At 45.6% G+C, this 18,687-nt stretch overlaps 1 protein-coding gene across 2 annotated transcripts in view; it reads right to left on the bottom strand.

Moving 5' to 3' along the window:
* Nucleotides 1-451: 451 nt before the first annotated feature.
* HSD17B6 (hydroxysteroid 17-beta dehydrogenase 6) overlaps nt 452-18,687 on the bottom strand; it is a 40,267-nt gene continuing 22,031 nt past the window's right edge. The window contains exons 4-6 of one of the 2 annotated variants that reach the window (XM_054443677.2): nt 7,517-7,775; nt 3,231-3,394; nt 452-1,121 (exon numbers count right to left, since the gene is read on the bottom strand). In XM_054443677.2, the coding sequence (XP_054299652.1) occupies nt 904-1,121; nt 3,231-3,394; nt 7,517-7,775 (641 nt within the window). In that variant the 3' untranslated portion in view covers nt 452-903. The remainder of the gene's footprint in view (nt 1,122-3,230; nt 3,395-7,516; nt 7,776-18,687) is intronic. The other variant, XM_054443678.2, reaches the window with a different exon arrangement.

Here is an 18,687-nt window from a genome sequence, read left to right as displayed (position 1 = left end):
TAAAAGAAAAATACTTGATTAAATACTTAATAATATTCACACACTTAATTATATAAACACTATTCATTTAACCAGAAATGTGATAAAATTATATTCAAACTATAAGGATAAAGGAAATGGGCAGGAAAGTGATGTAAAAAAAGCCAGATTTGCACCATAAAAGTCAATTGAGAATAGCTAAAATTAATAAAAAATAACAGTATATCATTTAGAAGTTCAGAGATAAATACCAGAAGAAATAGCTAAAAGTTGAGACCATTTGCCTCTGATGAGCAGCAATGAAGGATGAGGATAAGGGCAAGGGATTGCCATTTTTCATTTTAAGCTTTTGAATATTAATTGAATTTTTAGCTATATATGTATAACATTATTTTGATTTAAAATTTAAAAAGTAATTTCTTTTTAAAAAAGGAAGAAATATATTGGGGAAAAAAGACTGCTGACAAAAAGAGAAGAGAAAGAAAAATCAAATATTTATTAAAAGTACCATAATACAGACCCATTTCAAGTAAGGACAAACACACCAACATATTTCTTGGTAGTTTCTTCACAATAGATTATTAAAGCATAGAACAATTATTCATATTCATAAAGAAATGACTTCAAAATAGGTTAAATTGTTTTCCATCTACTCTGTTTAATAAGGCAAGAACAAATGATTCACTTTAGAAAAATAGTCTCATCAAAAAAGGGCTAAAATAGTAAAGATTCATCACCTAAAGTGGTAAGCTTTGGATATCTGAAATATAAATATGTTAGTACTCTGATGATGCCAGATAAATGAATTTAGGCAAGAAAACGCATTGTTACAAAAAGCCTGGGTTCTAAATCAGGATTACTGAGACACTAACAATTAATTTCAGATTTTTGCCTTCATTCCAAGAAGCACCAACTCAGTTTTCTTTAGACTGCCTGGGCTGGTTTGGGCCAAGATCTAGTCAAAATGTAGTCTGCCAGTGATGTAGGTAAATAAGATAGAGGGATGAAGAAAAATTTAGCATCCCAGCCAGCTGAATATCGAGTTCGCGGATGCACCGATGTCAGAGCATGTTCCATGCAGTCAGTGACCAGGTTCAGGTTTGTGCTACAATTCAACAGCCCTTCCTTCATGATACTGTAAACTGTATACAAAAAAAGAAATGGTGGTCAACAATCTTATCCCTTATATTTTTAAGATCATGCAGTCACAGAAGTCTTACCACATCTAATTTCTACAAGATAGAATGATCTAGAATGTGCATCCCAATATGATAGCCACTAGCCACATGTAGCTATTGAGTACTTAAACAATAGCTAATGCACCAGAATGAAAACTAAATTTTGGATTTTATTTAATATTAATTTTAAAACTCAATCATTTTTCTTTTTTTGCTTGGTTGTTTTTTTGGGGTTTTTTTGAGACACGGTCTTGCTCTGTCACCCAGGTTGGAGTGTAGTGGTACAATCTCAGCTCACTGTAACCTCTGCCTCCCAGGCTCAAGTGATCCTCCCTCCTCAGCTTCCCACATAGCTGGGACTACAGGTAAGCATCCCCATGCCCAGCTAATTTTGTTTATTTTTTGTAGACACAAGGTCTCACTATGTTGCCCAGGCTGGTCTTGAATTCCTGGGCTCAAGCGATCCTCCCACGTCAGCCTCACAAAGTGCTGGAATTATAAGTGTGAGGCACCAAGCCTGGCCTCAAAACTCAATTCTGATGGCTGGGTGCAGTGGCTCATGCCTCTAATCCCAGCACTTTGGGAGGCCAAGGTGGGTGGATAATTTGGGGTCAGGAGTTCGAGACCGGCATGGCCAACATGATGAAACCCCAAGTCTACTAAAAATACAAAAATTAGCCAGGCTTGGTGGTGCATGCCTGTAGTCCCAGTTACTCAGGAGGCTGAGACAGGAGAATTGCTTGAACCCGGGAGGCAGAGGTTGCAGTGAGCCAAGATCACGCCACTGCACTCCAGCCTGGGTGACAGAGCGAGACTCTGTCTCAAAAAAAAAAAATACACAACTTAATTCTGTTACTAGAGGATTTTTACATAGGTTTAGAACAACACAGATATGGGAATATACTTTTTCAACTGGAAATTTTTTTAACATTATTGAGATATTCATATATCATAAAATTCAGCCATTTAAAGTGTACAAATCAATAATTTTTAGTACATTCAGAGTTGTGCAATCATCATCACAATCTACATTTAGAATATTTTCATCATCCCAAAAAGAAACCCTGTACCTATTAGAAGTCATTCCCATGCTTCTAACCGCTGCTGCCACCTCCTCCTCCAGGTCTTCAGAATAATATTCTTATAGGAAATTGACAAGTCCCACTCCCACAAGGCTCCTATCACCCGAACAAGAGAAATATAGCCTCAGGGAATGGCCCACAGGGCTCTGCAAAGACTTGTCCTCACTGACTTACCTCTTCCCACCTACATGCTTTCTCCTGTCACATTAAGACACATAGTTTGTGGACAAGCCCTTTGTTATCAAAAGGGTAAACAATGATGAAGACTGCACTTTAGTTGAGCAGACATCTCACACCAGCCCTGCCACACTACCAAGGGGCACACCCTCTCAAGGGTCCATGCCTCTAAGTATGTAATACCTCCTAGTGCTCAGGTGCCCTGGCCCACAGAGGACAAGGCAGGAAAGAGCCTGGCCCCAGGCTGCCTATATGTCCCCCTCCTCAACCATGATAGTCATCAGACCAAGCCAACCATGACAGCACTGGGACCTTCCTGACTTCCTTCTGTTCTGGGAAGGCTTTATTTAAGGAGCTTTGTTCTGAGAGGATCTGCCAATCATTGTCCACCAACCCTCTTTTCCCCTTCTCATGCAAGGGTACTGATGTGGTTTGGCTTTGTGTCCCCACCCAGACCTCATCTTGGATTATAGTCCCATAATCTCCACATGTCGTGGGAGGGACCTGGTGGGAGGTACTGAATCATGGGGGTGGTTCCCATATGCTGTTCTTTTAGTAGTGAGTTCTCACAAGATCTGATGGTTTTATAAGGGGCTTTCCTCTGCTTGCGCTCATTCCCTCTCCTGCCATCCTGTGAAGAGGTGCCTTCTGCCATGATTGTAAGTTTCCTGAGGACTCCCCAGCCATGCAGAACTGTGAGTCAATTAAACCTCTTTTCTTTATAAATTACCCAGTCTCGGTTATTTCTTCATAGCAGCATGGGAATGGACTAATACGGGGTACCCATTATCCCTATCAAAAGAAAAAAGCTTACAGGCATCAAAATACTGCTGTCCATAGGTCTCCTTAATGTGCTTGGGGGCTTCTTTCCATCTTTGCTTCATTCGCTCTAAGGACTGTGTCAGGTTTGTCATTCCCGTTCTGAAGTAGCCAGGTTCAACTATGCTGATTTTCACCCCAAAATGTTGAATCTCACGCCTGAAATAAAACCCCACAAGTTATGATTAAAGACCACCACCATTTCAATGCTTTCAGGAAGGAAAAGCAAAACAAAAAAGATTATAAAATATCTTTACTGAATATTTTAAAGAATAAAGAAATGGAGAGGAAAAAAAATTTAAATATAAACATCCTTGGATCCAACAATTAGGAAATTATTATACCAACTACCATAACCATTCAATTCTAGAATCACTCATTTAATAAAGAGTTATTAAGTACCTACTGTGTGCTAGACTCTGGAGACATGAAGGATACAAATGACAATAAATAAAATTAGCATTTATTATGACTGGCACTGTGCTAAGTGTCTCACAAACTCAGAAGATTAAGACTCAGTTCCTCACCTCAGAAAGTTCACAGTAGGTGAGTCCAACAAGTAGGCAAATAACTACAACACAACTCAAAAGAATTATAAAGGAGAGGCATTCAAGGGGCTATGAAAGTAGAGAGAAAGGTACAGATAGATTTTCTGAGGGAGTCAGGGAAGGCTTCAGTGAGGAGAAAAATATTTCAGTTGAGTCTTAAAGCAGGGATCCCCAAACCTGGGGTGCAGACCCATAAGTCTGTGGCCTGTTAGGGACTGGGCCACACAGCAGGAGGTAAGCAGTGGGTGAGCCAGCATTACCGCCTGAGCTCCGCCTCCTCTCAGATCAGCCAGGTATTAGAGTCTCATAGGGGCATGAATCCTATTGTGAACCGTGCATGCGAGGGACCTAAGTTGCACGCTCCCTATAAGAATCCTGAGGTTGAAGAGTTTCATCCCGAAACCATCTCTTTCTTCTGGCCACCCCCACCTGGGGCATGAAAAAACTGTCTTCCACGAAACAGGTCCCTGGTGCCAAAAAGGTTGGGGACCATTATCTTAAAAGACAAAAGGAAATTTCCAAGTAAAGAAAAGGGAAGAATAACAAACCAGGCAATGGGAATTCCACATGTAAAAGCATGGGCTTGTGGAAAATGACAATGTGTGGACTAAGAGATCACTAATGAAACAGGATGTGAGCATTAAAATTGCCAATTCCAGAATATTCAAGTTAGTTCAACAGACAGTTCCAAAAATGCTTATCAAAGGCCGACTATGGGCTAAGTACTGCACTAAGTGCTGCCTACACCGAAAGAAGTAAGATGGCACTGTGCACCATGGCAGAGGTGCCCTCTAGGAGCTCTAGGGACAGTGATGAGGAGTGTTCCCTAAACTATGGGTCCAGGCAGCCTTGCTGGAGAAGACGAAGCTCAAGCTGTCAGCAAGGAGAAATGTTTGAAATAATGGTCCATAAGGAGGCAGACCACAAGGCATTATGACCTCTAAGCAGTGGTTCTTAAAGTGTGGACCCTGGATCAATGGTATCATCAGCATCTGGTAACTTTTTAGAAATGTGAAGTATTGGGCCCCAGTCTAGACTTACTAAATTAGAAACTCTGGGGTTGAGACTCAATAATCTGTTTTAACAAGACTTCCAGGTGACTCTGAGGCATGCTAGAGTTTAAGAACTACTGTTCTAAGGGAAAAGCCTCGCTTACCAAACCAAAACCTAAAACCTTCCATGTTAGAGCTTCAAAAAGAGTCTCCAGGTGCCCACATGTAATGGAGAAGAGGAAAGGGCTTTGCAGCCAGAGGTGACTCTCCTCTAAATTTCACTTCTCCTTGGAGTTTTCTCACTCTGATTCCTACCACCCCTTGTCTCCATTCCCCTTTAACATGCCAGTGCAAATATAGGACAAAACTTCCTTTCCCTGTTTATCCTGAGCACAACTAGGGTGAACTTGAATTTTCTAAAGGAATTACATAGTCATTTGAATGTTGGAAGGATATATCTTTGCTCTTAGTCTGGGAATGAGTCAAGGAGTCCGAGAGACCAGCCCTAGGTGGTGGTAAATCACACAGCAGCCCTGTGGCAGTACACAGAACATTAGATAGGCAGGAAACCAAGTGAGGTGCCTACCACATGGTAACAACTCATGTAATTTCTTGGCTATTTCTGTTTTCTCCCTAGGCATATAACACTCATATTGCAACACTTATATACCAGTCATGGTAAGTGGTAGGCTAAATAACGGCCCCCAAAGAGATCAGGTCCTAATCCCTGTAAATGTTGCCTTATGTGGCAAAGACTTTGCAGGTGTGATTAAGTTAAGGCGGTTGAGATAGGGGGTTATCCTAGATTATCTGCGTGGGCCCTAAATGCAATCACAAAGATCCTTTAAGAGAAGCAGAAGTGGATTTGATGACTGACAAGAGGAAAAGGCGATGTGACCACGGAGGCAGAGATTGAAATGATGTAGCCATGGCCAAAGAATGCTGGCAGCCACCAGAAGCTGGAAGAGGCAGGGAATGGATTCTCCCATAGTGATTTCAGAAGGAATGTGGCCCTGTCAACACCTCAGTTTTGGCCCAGTGATACTGATTACGAACTGATTACCAAAAAAAAAGTGTTGTTTTAAAACACCATATACCATAAATTACCTATGATAATTTATTACAGTGGCCATAGAAAGTCAATACATGCTGCCTTTAATATTCACAGCCCATTTCCAAGTGAAACTGCCCAAAAGTCAGTCCCTGCTAAAGAGGAGTGTGCACAGCAATATTTTGGACCACGTGACTACAGCCTCTTGTCCACAGCTGATTGGACCAGGAAGGGGACTTGACAGGAGGAGAGTCCCTTGTAAGGCTGAACAGTAGCTCTGCCTGTGATTACCAATATGACCACGGGCAAATTACTAAACCTCTGTGCCTCAGTTTCCTCAGATGTACAATAAGAATAAAAATAATGCCCTCTTCATTGGGTTGCTATGAAAGTTAAATGATTTAATGGATGGAAAGTACTTCCTGCAGTGCCTTACCCATAACCATGCACAAAAATGTCACACAGTGTGGTGTTGCCTGGCACACACAAAAAATGAACTCAGCCAATAGGATGCTCTTTCAAGAATTATAAGGAAAATAGGCTGAGTGCAGTAGTGCAGGACTGTAGTCCTAGCTACTCAGGAGGCTAAGGCAGCTGGACAGCTCAAGCCCAGGAGTTCAAGCTTGTAGTAAGCTATGATCATGCCTGTGAATAGTCACTGCACTCCAGCCCAGGCAATATAGTAAAACTCTGTCTCTTAAAAATAAATAAATAGGCCAGGCACAGTGGCTCATGCCTGTAATCTCAGCACTTTGGGAGGCCAAGGTGGGTGGATCACGTGAGGTCAGGAGTTCCAGACCATCCTAGCCAGCATGGTGAAACCCTGTCTCTGCTAAAAATACACCAATTAGCCGGGTGTAGTGGCACGTACCTGTGGTCCCAACTACTTGGGAGGCTGAGGCAGAAGAATCACTTGAACCCAGGAGTCAGAGGTTGCAGTGAGCCAAAATCGCATCACTGCACTCCAGCCTGGGCGACAGAGTGAGACTCAATCTCAGAAAATAAATAAATACACACGCATACATATATATGATACACACACATATATACGGGGGAGGAGGATCTATAAAAAGAATGAAGCAGCCGGTGGAAGGACATGAAACTGAAACAATGCATGAATAAAAGCCAGACCAGGCACAGTGTCTCATGCCTATAATCCCAGCACGTTCGGAGGCTGAGGCAGGAAGATCACTTTAGCCCAGGCATTTAAGACTAGCCTGGGCAACATAATCAGACTCCATCTCTACAAACTATAAAAAATTAGCTGGGCATGGCAGCGTGCACCCATAGTCCCAGCTACCAGGGAAGTTGAGGTGGAAGGATCGTTTGAGCCCAGGAGGTTGAGGCTGCAATGAACTATGATGATCACACAACTGCACTCCAGCTTGGGCAACAGAGTGAGACCCTGTCTCAAAAATAAAAAATAAATATTGAGAATTGAAGTGTGACATAGTGGTAGAAGTCAAAGACCTGGGTCAAAACACAGTTCTGCCAAATTCTGGCTATGGTAGGTGAACTTTGGGACAGATATGAAAATTTGAGCCTGTTATCTATATAAAATAGACTAGTAATAATATCTATGTATCAAGATTTGAGGAGTGATGAAATAAGATAGGTGAAAGCAACTAGCACAATGCCTAAGACATATTTCAGTGCCCAATAGTTGTTTTTGTTTTAACTTAAGAGTTACCTCAGAATATCTGAAAAGGCTTCCACTCCATACTTGGAGACACAGTAGCCTCCTACAAAGAAAGCAACTCTTCCCAGAATGCTGGAGACATTGACAATTCTTCCCCGTGCTCTCCTCACCAAAGGAAGCATGCTCAAGGTCACCTGGATCACACCAATGAGGTTCACTTTGAGCATATTCATAAAGTCCTCAGTGTTCAGCCACTCACATAAGGTAATTGGTGTAAGAATGCCTGCATTGTTCACCAGTCCCCAGAGTCCTAAAACAATTAAAAGTCATATCAGGAGTTTGGTTTCAGGCAAAAATACTCTATTTTGAACTTTGGTGGGGTAAGAATCACTCTTGAGGAATCATAACTACTAACCACCCCCATGAGAGTTTGCGGCCCAAATTACATAACATATAAGTTTGCTAAATATAATTTTTTTTTTGAGACAGAGTCTTGCCCTGTCACCAGGCTGGAGTGCAGTGGCACGATCTCAGCTCACTGCAAACTCTGCCTCCTGGGTTCAAGCTATTCTCCTGCCCTCAGCCTCCCAAGTAGCTGGGACTACAGGCACACACCACCACACCCAGCCAATGTTTGTATTTTTAGTAGAGATAGGGTTTCACCATGTTGGCCAGGATGGTCTCGATCTCTTGACCTCGTGATCCACCCACCTCAGCCTCCCAAAGTGCTGGGATTACAGGCGTGAGCCACCACGCCCAGCCTGCTAAATATAATTTTTAAATAAAAGGATTGAAAATATTCATAAAAATACTATAAAATTGATCAAGCAGATTTGAGAAAGAACCAAATAAAACTTCAGAAATAAAAGATACAACTATTAAAATTTTAAAATTTGGTAGACAGGTTTAATAGTAGATAGACATAGTGGAAGAAAGAAAGTAGCAAACTGGAAGACAGTAAAGAAAAATATACAGACTACGGCACAAATATAAAGAGATGAAAAACATGAAAGAAAAGGGAAGCAAGATCAAAGTAAAAACATGTAACATATGTCTAATAAGATCCAGAAATAAGGGAGGGAAATGTAATAAAGGCAGTATTTGAAGTAATGATGGCTAAGAATTTTCCAGAACTGATAATGAACAGATTAAAGAAGCTCCCCTGTTTGAAATGTTTGTTTTTTGGTGTCATAAAGAGATAGCACTTGAACGTAAATTTAATTTTTTTAGTAAGGCCATTTTTTTCACTTTTTGCAGAAAGGGTATACTTGCCAGCAGATTTGCCATGAGAGTATACTGAACAAAGGAGACAGGGTCATTTATAACCTGACATGTCTATTTTATTGTTGTGTCTGGTTTTTATTGACTGCAACGGGACCTCACATTTTATATTTGTCTCGATTGGCTAGCAACTTAGAACTTTTTTTTTTTTTTTTTTGAGACGGAGTCTCGCCCAGGCTGGAGTGCAGTAGCGGGATCTCCACTCACTGCAAGCTCCGCCCCCCGGGTTCACCCCATTCTCCTGCCTTAGCCTCCTGAGTAACTGGGACTACAGACGCCCGCCACCACGCCCGGCTAATTTTTTTTGTATTTTTAGTAGAGACAGGGGTTTCACCGTGTTCGCCAAGATGGTCTCGATCTCCTGACCTCGTGATCCGCCCGCCTCGGCCTCCGAAAGTGCTGGGATTACAGGTGTGAGCCACGGCACCCGGCCTCACTTAGAACTTTTTAAAAGAGGCAAAGGCAGAGGAGAACAAAAGAAGGAGGAAGTAACTTGTGGAATGTTGAAAAATGTAAAAACACCTTCAAATAAGGAAGGGGAACAGGCTATGACCTAATGCTTGTTTGGACCAGTATAAGCATGCCAGGGCAAATATTTAGGTTAAATTGTGGGAGCTAAGAACATAAAGTACATTGATTTCTTTATTACAGCTAGCAGATATTTAAGAATGTTAGTACAGGTCTTTGAGAATAAATTTTGTTTTTAAGAGAAGTCACTATTTATTTCTAATTAGATGGGGAGGAAAGTCTTTGAGGAGGAACCTCTACTTTACTTTTTACACCCCCCAAAAAATAAATCCCAAGCAGTATAAACAGAGAAATCCATACCTAAACACACCAAAATAAAGATCAAAGAAAAAATAAAATCAAAGAAAGAGAATACCCTTAAATAGCCAGAAAGAAAAGACAGATTATTTTCAAAGGAAAAACAATTAGGCTAACAACTGACTTATCAAGACATGAACAACAGGAAACAGAAGACTGGAATGGTGTCTTCAATGTGCCAAGAGAAAGTAATTATTAACATAGACTAGCCTATCTGCAAAATTATCTTTCAAGAATGAGGGTAATTAGACATTTTAATAAATATTAAAAAAAAAAAAAGATTTTGCCCCAGCATCTTCTATAATTCTTAGGCATATATTCGGTAACGAAGAAAGCAATTTTAGATGGAAAATTCAAAAAGGAATAATGAGCAAAAAAAAAAAAGGTAAAAAGAGGATAAATCTAAACAAACATTACATATTGGAGAGCCAAAAAACAGAACTGAAATACACAGCAGCAAGAGCATGCAGGTCAGGAAGAATGACTGAAATGTGAGTGTTCTGAGGGCCTTGGATTACTCAGGAGAAAGGTAAAGATGTTAATTTTACATTTGATAAACCACATATGCACTTAAAATTTCTACGGGAACTACTAGGGAAATAGAAATAGAGAATATTATAGTACTTTCAATTTATTTTTTTTTTTTATTAAGTATTTATTGATCATTCTTGGGTGTTTCTCAGAGAGGGGGATGTGGCAGGGTCATAGGATAACACTGGAGAGAAGGTCAGGAGATAAACACACGAACAAAGGTCTCTGGTTTTCCTAGGCAGAGGTCCCTGCGGCCTTCTGCAGTGTTTGTGCCCCTGGGTACTTGAGATTAGGGAGTGGTGAGCACGTGGCTGGGGGAAAGGCCATAGATCAACAGCATCCCAAGGCAGAAGAATTTCTCCTAGTCAGAACAAAATGGAGTCTCCTATGCCCACCTCTTTCTACACAGACACAGCAACAATCTGATCTCTCCTTCCTTTCCCCACACTTCCCCCCTTTCTTTTCAACATAACCGCCATCGTCCTCATGGCCCGCTCCCAATGGTCGCTGTCTCTTCGGAGCTGTTGGGTACACCTCCCAGACAGGGCGGCCAGGCAGAGGCGCTCCTCACCTCCCAGACGGGGCGGCCGGGCAGAGGCGCTCCTCACCTCCCAGACGGGGCGGCCTGGCAGAGGTCCTCCTCACTTCCCAGACGGGGCGGCCGGGCAGAGGCGCTCCTCACTTCCTCCCAGAAGGGGTGGCAGCCAGGCAGAGGTGCTCCTCACTTCCCAGACGGGGCGGCCGGGCAGAGGCGCTCCTCACTTCCCAGACGATGGGCTGCCGGGCAGAGGCGCTCCTCACATCCCAGACGATGGGCGGCCGGGCAGAGGCGCTCCTCACATCCCAGACGATGGGCGGCCGGGCAGAGGCGCTCCTCACTTCCTCCCAGGCGGGGCGGCTGGGCAGAGGCGCTCCTCACCTCCCAGACGGGGCGGCCGGGCAGAGGCGCTCCTCACTTCCTCCCAGACGGGGCGGCCGGGCAGAGGCGCTCCTCACTTCCTCCCAGACGGGGCGGCCGGGCAGAGGCGCTCCTCACCTCCCAGACGGGGAGGCCGGGCAGAGGCACTCCTCACCTCCTAGACGGGGCAGCTGGGCAGAGGCGCTCCTCACTTCCTCCCAGACGGGGTGGCAGCCAGGCAGAGGCACTTCTCACCTCCCAGACGGGGCGGCCAGGCAGAGGCGCTCCTCACTTCTCAGACGAGGTGGCGGCCAGGCAGAGGCGCTCCTCACTTCCCAGACAGGGCGGCCGGGCAGAAGTACTCCTCACATCCCAGACGGGGCGGCCGGGCAGAGGTCCTCCTCACTTCCCAGACGGGGCGGCAGGGCAGAGGTGCTCCTCACTTCCTCCCAGATGGGGCGGCAGCCAGGCAGAGGCGCTCCTCACTTCCCAGATGGGGCAGCCGGGCAGAGGCGCTCCTCACTTCCTCCCAGACGGGGCGGCAGCCAGGCAGAGGCGCTCCTCACTTCCCAGATGGGGCAGCCGGGCAGAGGCGCTCCTCACTTCCTCCCAGACGGGGCGGCAGCCAGGCAGAGGCGCTCCTCACCTCCCAGACGGGGCGGCTGGGCAGAGGCGCTCCTCACTTTCCAGACGGGGCGGCCAGGTAGAGGCGCTCCTCACTTCCTCGCAGACGGGGTGGTGGCCGGGCAGAGGTGCTCCTCATCTCCCAGACGGGGCGGCCAGGCAGAGGTGCTCCTCACTTCCTCCCAGATCGGGAGGCGGCCGGGCAGAGGCACTCCTCACCTCCCAGATGGGGCGGCCGGGCAGAGGCGCTCCTCACTTCCCAGACGTTGGGCGGCCGGGCAGAGGCGCTCCTCATCTCCCAGAGGGGGCGGCCGGGCAGAGGCGCTCCTCACTTCCCAGACGGGGCGGCCAGGTAGAGGCGCTCCTCACTTCCTCCCAGACGGGGTGGCGGCCCGGCAGAGGCGCTCCTCACCTCCCAGACGGGGCGGCCTGGCAGAGGTGCTCCTCACCTCCCGCAAGGGGCGACCGGGCAGAGGCGCTCCTCACTTCCCAGATGGGGCGACCGGGCAGAGGCGCTCCTCACATCCCAGACGATGGGCGGCCGGGCAGAGACGCTCCTCACTTCCTATATAGGATGGCGGCGGGGCAGAGGCTCTCCTCACTTCCCAGACGGGGCGGCCGGGCAGAGGGGCTCCTCACGTCCCAGACAATGGGCAGCCAGGCAGAGACGCTCCTCACTTCCTAGATGGGGTGGCGGCGGGGCAGAGGCTGTAATCTTAGCACTTTAGGATGCCAAGGCAGGCGGCTGGGAGGTGGAGGCTGTAGCGAGCCAAGATCACGCCACTGCACTCCAGCCTGAGCAACATTGAGCATTGAGTGAGCGAGACTCCGTCTGCAATCCCAGCACCTCGGGAGGCCGAGGCGGGCAGATCACTCCAGGCCAGGAGCTGGATACCAGCCCGGTCAACACGGCGAAACCCCGTCTCCACCAAAAATACAAAGACCAGTCAGGAGTGGCAGCGCGCGCCTGCAATCCCAGGCACTCGGCAGGCCAAGGCAGGAGAATCACAGGAGCCCGAAGCAGGGAGGTTGCAGCGAGCCAAGATCACGGCAGTACAGTCCAGCTTCGATAACAGCGGGAGACCGAAAAAAGAAGGAGAGGGAGACCAAAGAAAGAGGAGGGAGAGGGAGAGGGAGAGGGAGGAGAGGGAGAGGGAGAGGGGGAGGGGGAGGGGGAGGGGGAGGGGGAGGGGGAGGTACTTTCAATTTAGTAGTGGAATAAAAATTCAATCAATTCAAAAGAGCATAAAGGAAACAGGAAAAAAATGGGACAAATAAAAAGCACAAAACAAGATGAAAGAAATAAATCCAAACATAATAATTAAGGCCAGGTTCAGTGGCTCATGCCTGTAATCCCAACACTTTGGGAAGCTGAGGCATTAAGATCACTTGAGACCAAGAGTTTGAGACCAGCCTGGGCAATGCAGTGAGACTCATTCTACAAAACTTTTTTAAGTTAGCTAAGTGTGGTGGTGCACCTGCAATTCTAGCTACTCAGGAGGCTGAGGTGGGAGGATGGCTTGAGTCCAGGAATTGGACATTACAGTGAGCTGATCGTAGCACCACACTCCAACCTGGATGACAGAGTGAGACTTTGCCTCTAAAAAAAAATAAAATAATAATAATAAAGTAGTATAGATGAAAGAAATGTTCTACCAAAAAATAAAAATTGTCAGATTGGATTAGTCTTTATATCAGCTATAGGCTACTTATAAGAGGCTCATATAAAATACAGAGACACAGAAAGGTTGAAAGTATAAGGATTAAAAAAGACTCCAAGGTGGCCGGGCGCAGTGGCTCACGCCTGTAATCCTAGCACTTTGGCAGGCCAAGACGCGCGGATCACGAGATCAGGAGATCGAGACCATCCTGGCAAACACGGTGAAACCCCATCTCTACTAAAAATACAAAAAAATTAGCCGGGCCTGATGGCGGGCACCTGTAATTCCAGCTACTTGGGAGGCTGAGGCAGGAGAATGGCGTGAACCCAGGAGGCGGAGCTTGCCGTGAGCCGAGATTGCGCCACTGCACTCCAGCCTGGGCGACTGAGCGAGACTCCGTCTCAAAAAAAAAAAAAAAGACTCCAAGGTAAAAAGTCTTTGTAACTGAAGGGATAGTAACATTATAAACTGAGAGAAGGACTAGAAAGAAAAGTAGAATTGGTGAAGAGAGGCCGGGCGCAGTGGCTCACGCCTGTAATCCCAGCACTTTGGGAGGCCGAGGCGGGTGGATCACCTGAGGTCACCAGCCTGGCCAACATGGTGAAACCCCATCTCTACTAAAAATACAAAAATTAGACGGGCATGGTGGTGTGTGCCTGTAATCCCAGCTACCTAGGAGGCTGAGGCAGAAGAATCGCTGGAACTCAGGAAGCAGAGGCTGCAGTGAGCTGAGATCACGCCACTGCACTTCAGCCTGGGTGACAGAGCAAGACTCCATCTCCAAGAAAGAAGAAAAAAAAGAATTGGTGAAGAGGTGAGAGGAAAACAAAGACTCCTTTAGATTTTGTGAGTTTCAGGCACTAGTAGAATTTCCAGATGGAGAAATGCAGCAAGTAGTTGGAAATTCAAACGTGAGGAGTAAGAAACCAAGGGCACAGATAAAAAGGTAATAGACAAAAGTATGAGTATAGAGGATTCATTCAGCATTTGTTGAGCCCTTAACATGTACCAGGCAAGGTGCCAGAAGTTGGAAATATAAAAATGAGTAAGAGAGGCCCATACCTTCAAGGAGCTCACAGTCTAACAGATGGGAAAACAATAACAATACAATAGAAATAAACGGGTATGCACAGCAAAGAGGCTATAACTACCCATAACTTCTGACTCTGCCTGGGGGAGTTAAGAACATCCTCAGACAAGAAGCAATATTTTATTATTTTTTAAATTGAGATGGTATCTCACTGTGTTGCCCAGGCTGGTCTTGAACTCCTAGGCTCAAGCAATCCTCCCACCCCGGCCTCCCGAAGTGCTGGAAGGAAGCAATATTTTAAAATACATTTTAGATTTTCAAAATTTTTTTTGCCAAATCAGTAAATTTTCAAGTTTAAATTGTTTTTTTAAAAATTTACACTTTGGGCCAGGTGCAGTGCCTCACACCTGTAATCCCAGCACTTTGGGAGGCCGAGACAGGCGGATCACCTGAGGTCAGGAGTTCGAGACCAGTCTGACCAACATGGAGAAACCCAGCTCTACTAAAAATACAAAATTAGCAGGGTATGGTGGCGGGCGCCTGTAATCCCAGCTACTTGGGAGGCTGAGGCAGGAGAATCGCTTGAACCTGGGAGGCGGAGTTTGCAGTGAGCAGAGATCACGCCGTTGCACGCCAGCCTGGGCAACAAGAGCAAAACTCCATCTCCAAAAAAACAAAAAAAATTTACACTTTGGAAGGCTAAGGCGAGTGGACGGCTTGAGCCCAGGAGTCTGAGACCAACAAGGGCAACATGGAGAAACCTCATGTCTACAAAAATTAGCCAGGCATGGTGGTGCACGCCTGTAGTCCCAGCTACTCTGGAGGCTAAGAGGTAGAAGGATCACTTGAGCCTGGGAGGTCAAGGCTGAAGTGAGCTGACCATGCCACTGCACTCCAGCCTAGGTGACAGAGCAGGACCCTGCCTCAAAAAATAAATAAATAGGACGGGCATGGTGGCTCATGCCTGTAATCCCAGCACTTTGGGAGGCCGAGGCGGGCAGATCATGAGGTCAGGAGATCAAGACCATCCTGGCTAACACAGTGAAACCCTGTCTCTACTAAAAATACAAAAACAAAATTAGACGGGCGTGGTGTTGGGCGCCTATAGTCCCAGCTACTCGGGAGGCTGAGGCGGGAGGATGGCATGAACCCAGGAGGCGGGGCTTGCAGTGAGCTGAGATCACACCACTGCACTCCAGCCTGGGCGACAGAGTGAGACTCCATCTCAAAAATAAATAAATAAGCAAACAAATAAATAAATAACATCCTGCAACCCAAGCAAAACAAGATTTTACTTTTTAAAGGTGGGGTCTCACTGTGTTGTCCAGGCTGGAGTACAGTGGCTATTCACAAGTGCTATCATAGCCCACTGTAGCCTCAAACTCCTGCTCAAGCAATGTTCCCACCTCAGCCTCTCAAGTAGCTGGAACTACAGATGTGTAGCCACTACGCCCAGCCAAAAGAAGCAATTTCATTGCGACTTTGCAACTCCTCGAGTGAGGAGTTATTTAGGAGATCCAATTACCAGAATCTACTGAATCATAAAACCAAGGGAGAAGGAGAAGAAGGGAATCAAAGAGGGGTTGAATAATATCTAGACAAAATAGAACTTAAAAAGAGAATTTATTCATAATTGCCAAAAACTGAAAACAACCAAGATGTCCTTCAATAGGTGAATGATAAACTGTGTTACATACATACAATGGAATATTATGCAGCGAAAAAAAGAAATGAGCTGTCAGGCTCGGCACAGTGGCTCATACCTGTAATTCCAGCACTTTGGGAGGCTGAGGCAAGAGGATCACTTGAGCCCAGAAGTTCAGTGCTGCAGTGAGCTATGATTGCACCACTGCACTTCAACCTGGGCAACAGAGTAAGACCTCCATCTCAACAAAACAAAACAAACAAACAAAAAAACAGAAATGAGCTATGAAGCCATGAAAAGACATGGAGAACAGGTGTGGTGGCTCATGCCTGTAATCCCAACACTGAGAAGCCAAGGTAGGAGGATCAGTTGAGCCCAGGAGTTCAAGACCAGCCTAGGTGACATGGTGAGACAACGTCTCTAAAAGAAAAAAATTTTTAATTAGCCAGGCATGGTGGTGTGTACCTGTACTCCAGCTACTTTGGAGGCTGAGGTGGGAGGATCGCTTGAACCAAGGAGAGTGAGGCTGCAGTGGGCCACGATCATTCCACTGCACTCAGGCCTGGGCAACAGAGCGAGATCCTGTCTCAAAAAAAAAAAAAAAAAAAAAAAAAGGGCACGACATGAAGGAATCTTAAATGCATATTGCTAAGTGAAAGAAGCCAGTCTAAAAGACTACATATAATATTATTCCGGCCGGGTGCGATAGCTCACGCCTGTAATCCTAACACTTTGGGAGGCCAAGGCGGGCAGATCACCTGAGGTCAGGAGTTCGAGACAAGCCTGGCCAACATGGTGGAACCCCATCTCTACTAAAAATATTAAAATTAGCCTGGTATGGTGGCGCGTGCCTGTAGTGCCAGCTACTTGGGAGGCTAAGGAAGGAGAATCGCTTGAAGCCGGGAGGTGGAGGTTGCAGTGAGCTGAGATCACACCATTGCACTCCAACCTGGGTGACAAGAGTGAAATTCTGTCTCAAAAAAATATGATTCCAACTATATGACATCTGGAAATAGAAAAACTATGGAGACAGTAAAAAGAGCAGTGGTTGCCAGGAATGTGAGGAGTGATGAATATGTAAAGCACGGGGGACTTTTAGGGAACTGAAACTATTCTGTGTGATACAATAATGGTGGCTACTTGTCATTACACATTTGTTCAAACCCATAGAACTATATAATACAAAGTGAACCCTAATGTAAACTATGGACTTTAGTTAACGATAACATATCAACATTGGCTCATCAATTGTAAAAATGTACCACACCAATGAAAGATGTTAATAATAGGGAAAACTGGGCGGGCACAGTGGCTCACGCCTGTCGTCCCAGCACTTTGGGAGGCTGAGGCAAGAGGATCGCCTGAGGTTGGGAGATCAAGACCAGCCTGGCTAACATGCTGAAACCCCGTCTCTACTAAAAATACAAAAACTCCCTGTCTCTACTAAAAATACAAAAATTAGCCGGGCATGGTGGCGGGCGCCTGTAGTCCCAGCTACTCAGGAGACTGAGGCAGGAGAATGGCGTGAACCCGGGAGGCGGAGCTTGCAGTGAGCCAAGATCACACCACTGCACTCCAGCCTGGGCAACAGAGCAAGACTCCATCTAAAAAAAAAAAATACAAAAACTAGCCAGGCGTGGTGGTACATGCCTTTAGTCCCAGCTACTCGGGAGGCTGAGTCATGAGAATCGCTTGAACCTGGGAGGCGGAGGTTGCAGTGAGCCAAGATTTCGCCACTGCACTCCAGTCTTGGCGACAGAGTAAAACTCTGTCTCAAAAAAAAAAAGGGAAAATTGTTGAGGGGGTATATAGGAACTCTGTACTTTCTGTTCAATTTGCTATAAACCTAAAATTTCTCTAAGAAATAGTGTGTTGATTTTTAAATATAATGAAATTTTAAAACATTTTTTAAAGAAGACCAAAGGTTGACTTCAAGGAATGCCTATATTTTAAGTAGCAGCCAAGATAATCAGATTCTTAAGAACATCTTAGCCTGGGCAATATACCAAGGCCGTGTTTCTACTAAAAATTTTTAAAAAAAAAATTAGCCAGGCATGGTGGCAACCGCCTCTAATCCCAGCTAATTGAAAGGGTGAGGCAGGAAGATCGCTTGAGCCCAGGAGATCAAGGCTGCAGTGAGCTATGATCATGCCACTGTACCCCAACTCCTCAAATATAAAGAATTATGTTTATAAATACTCTACTTGCAATATGAGATAATAGCTTCAGATCTATTGAGCTTGTTTTTCAACAACAAAATAAACATTGTTAAGGAAATGAAACGCCACAAAAGACCTCAACAGTCCTTCAAATGACAAGGCCAGCCTTCTAAGCTCAGCTTTTGATACACACAGTCAGCCCTTCATATCCATGGATTCAATCAACCGTGGATAGAAAACACAATTTTTAATTTGCATCTGTACTGAACATATACAGACCTTTTTCCTTGTCATTCCCTAAACCAGGGGTCTCCAGTGCCTGGGCCATAGACTGGTACCAGCCCATGGCCTGTTAGAAACCAGGCCACATAGCAGGAGGTGAGCAGCAGACAAGCAAGCAAAGCTTCATCTGTATTTACAGCCACTCCCCATCACGGGCATTACTGCTTGAGCTCCGCCTCCTGTCAGGTCAGTAGCAGCAGTAGATTCTCACAGGAGCACTAACCCTATTGTGAACTGCACATGCCAGGGATATAGCTTGTGCACTACTGTTGAGAATCTAATGCCT

The sequence above is a fragment of the Pongo pygmaeus genome, chromosome 10 (assembly GCF_028885625.2).
Source record: "Pongo pygmaeus isolate AG05252 chromosome 10, NHGRI_mPonPyg2-v2.0_pri, whole genome shotgun sequence".
NCBI lineage: Eukaryota > Metazoa > Chordata > Mammalia > Primates > Hominidae > Pongo > Pongo pygmaeus.
Note: the sequence above shows the minus strand (reverse complement) of the source record. Positions and strands in the feature narration are given on the sequence as shown.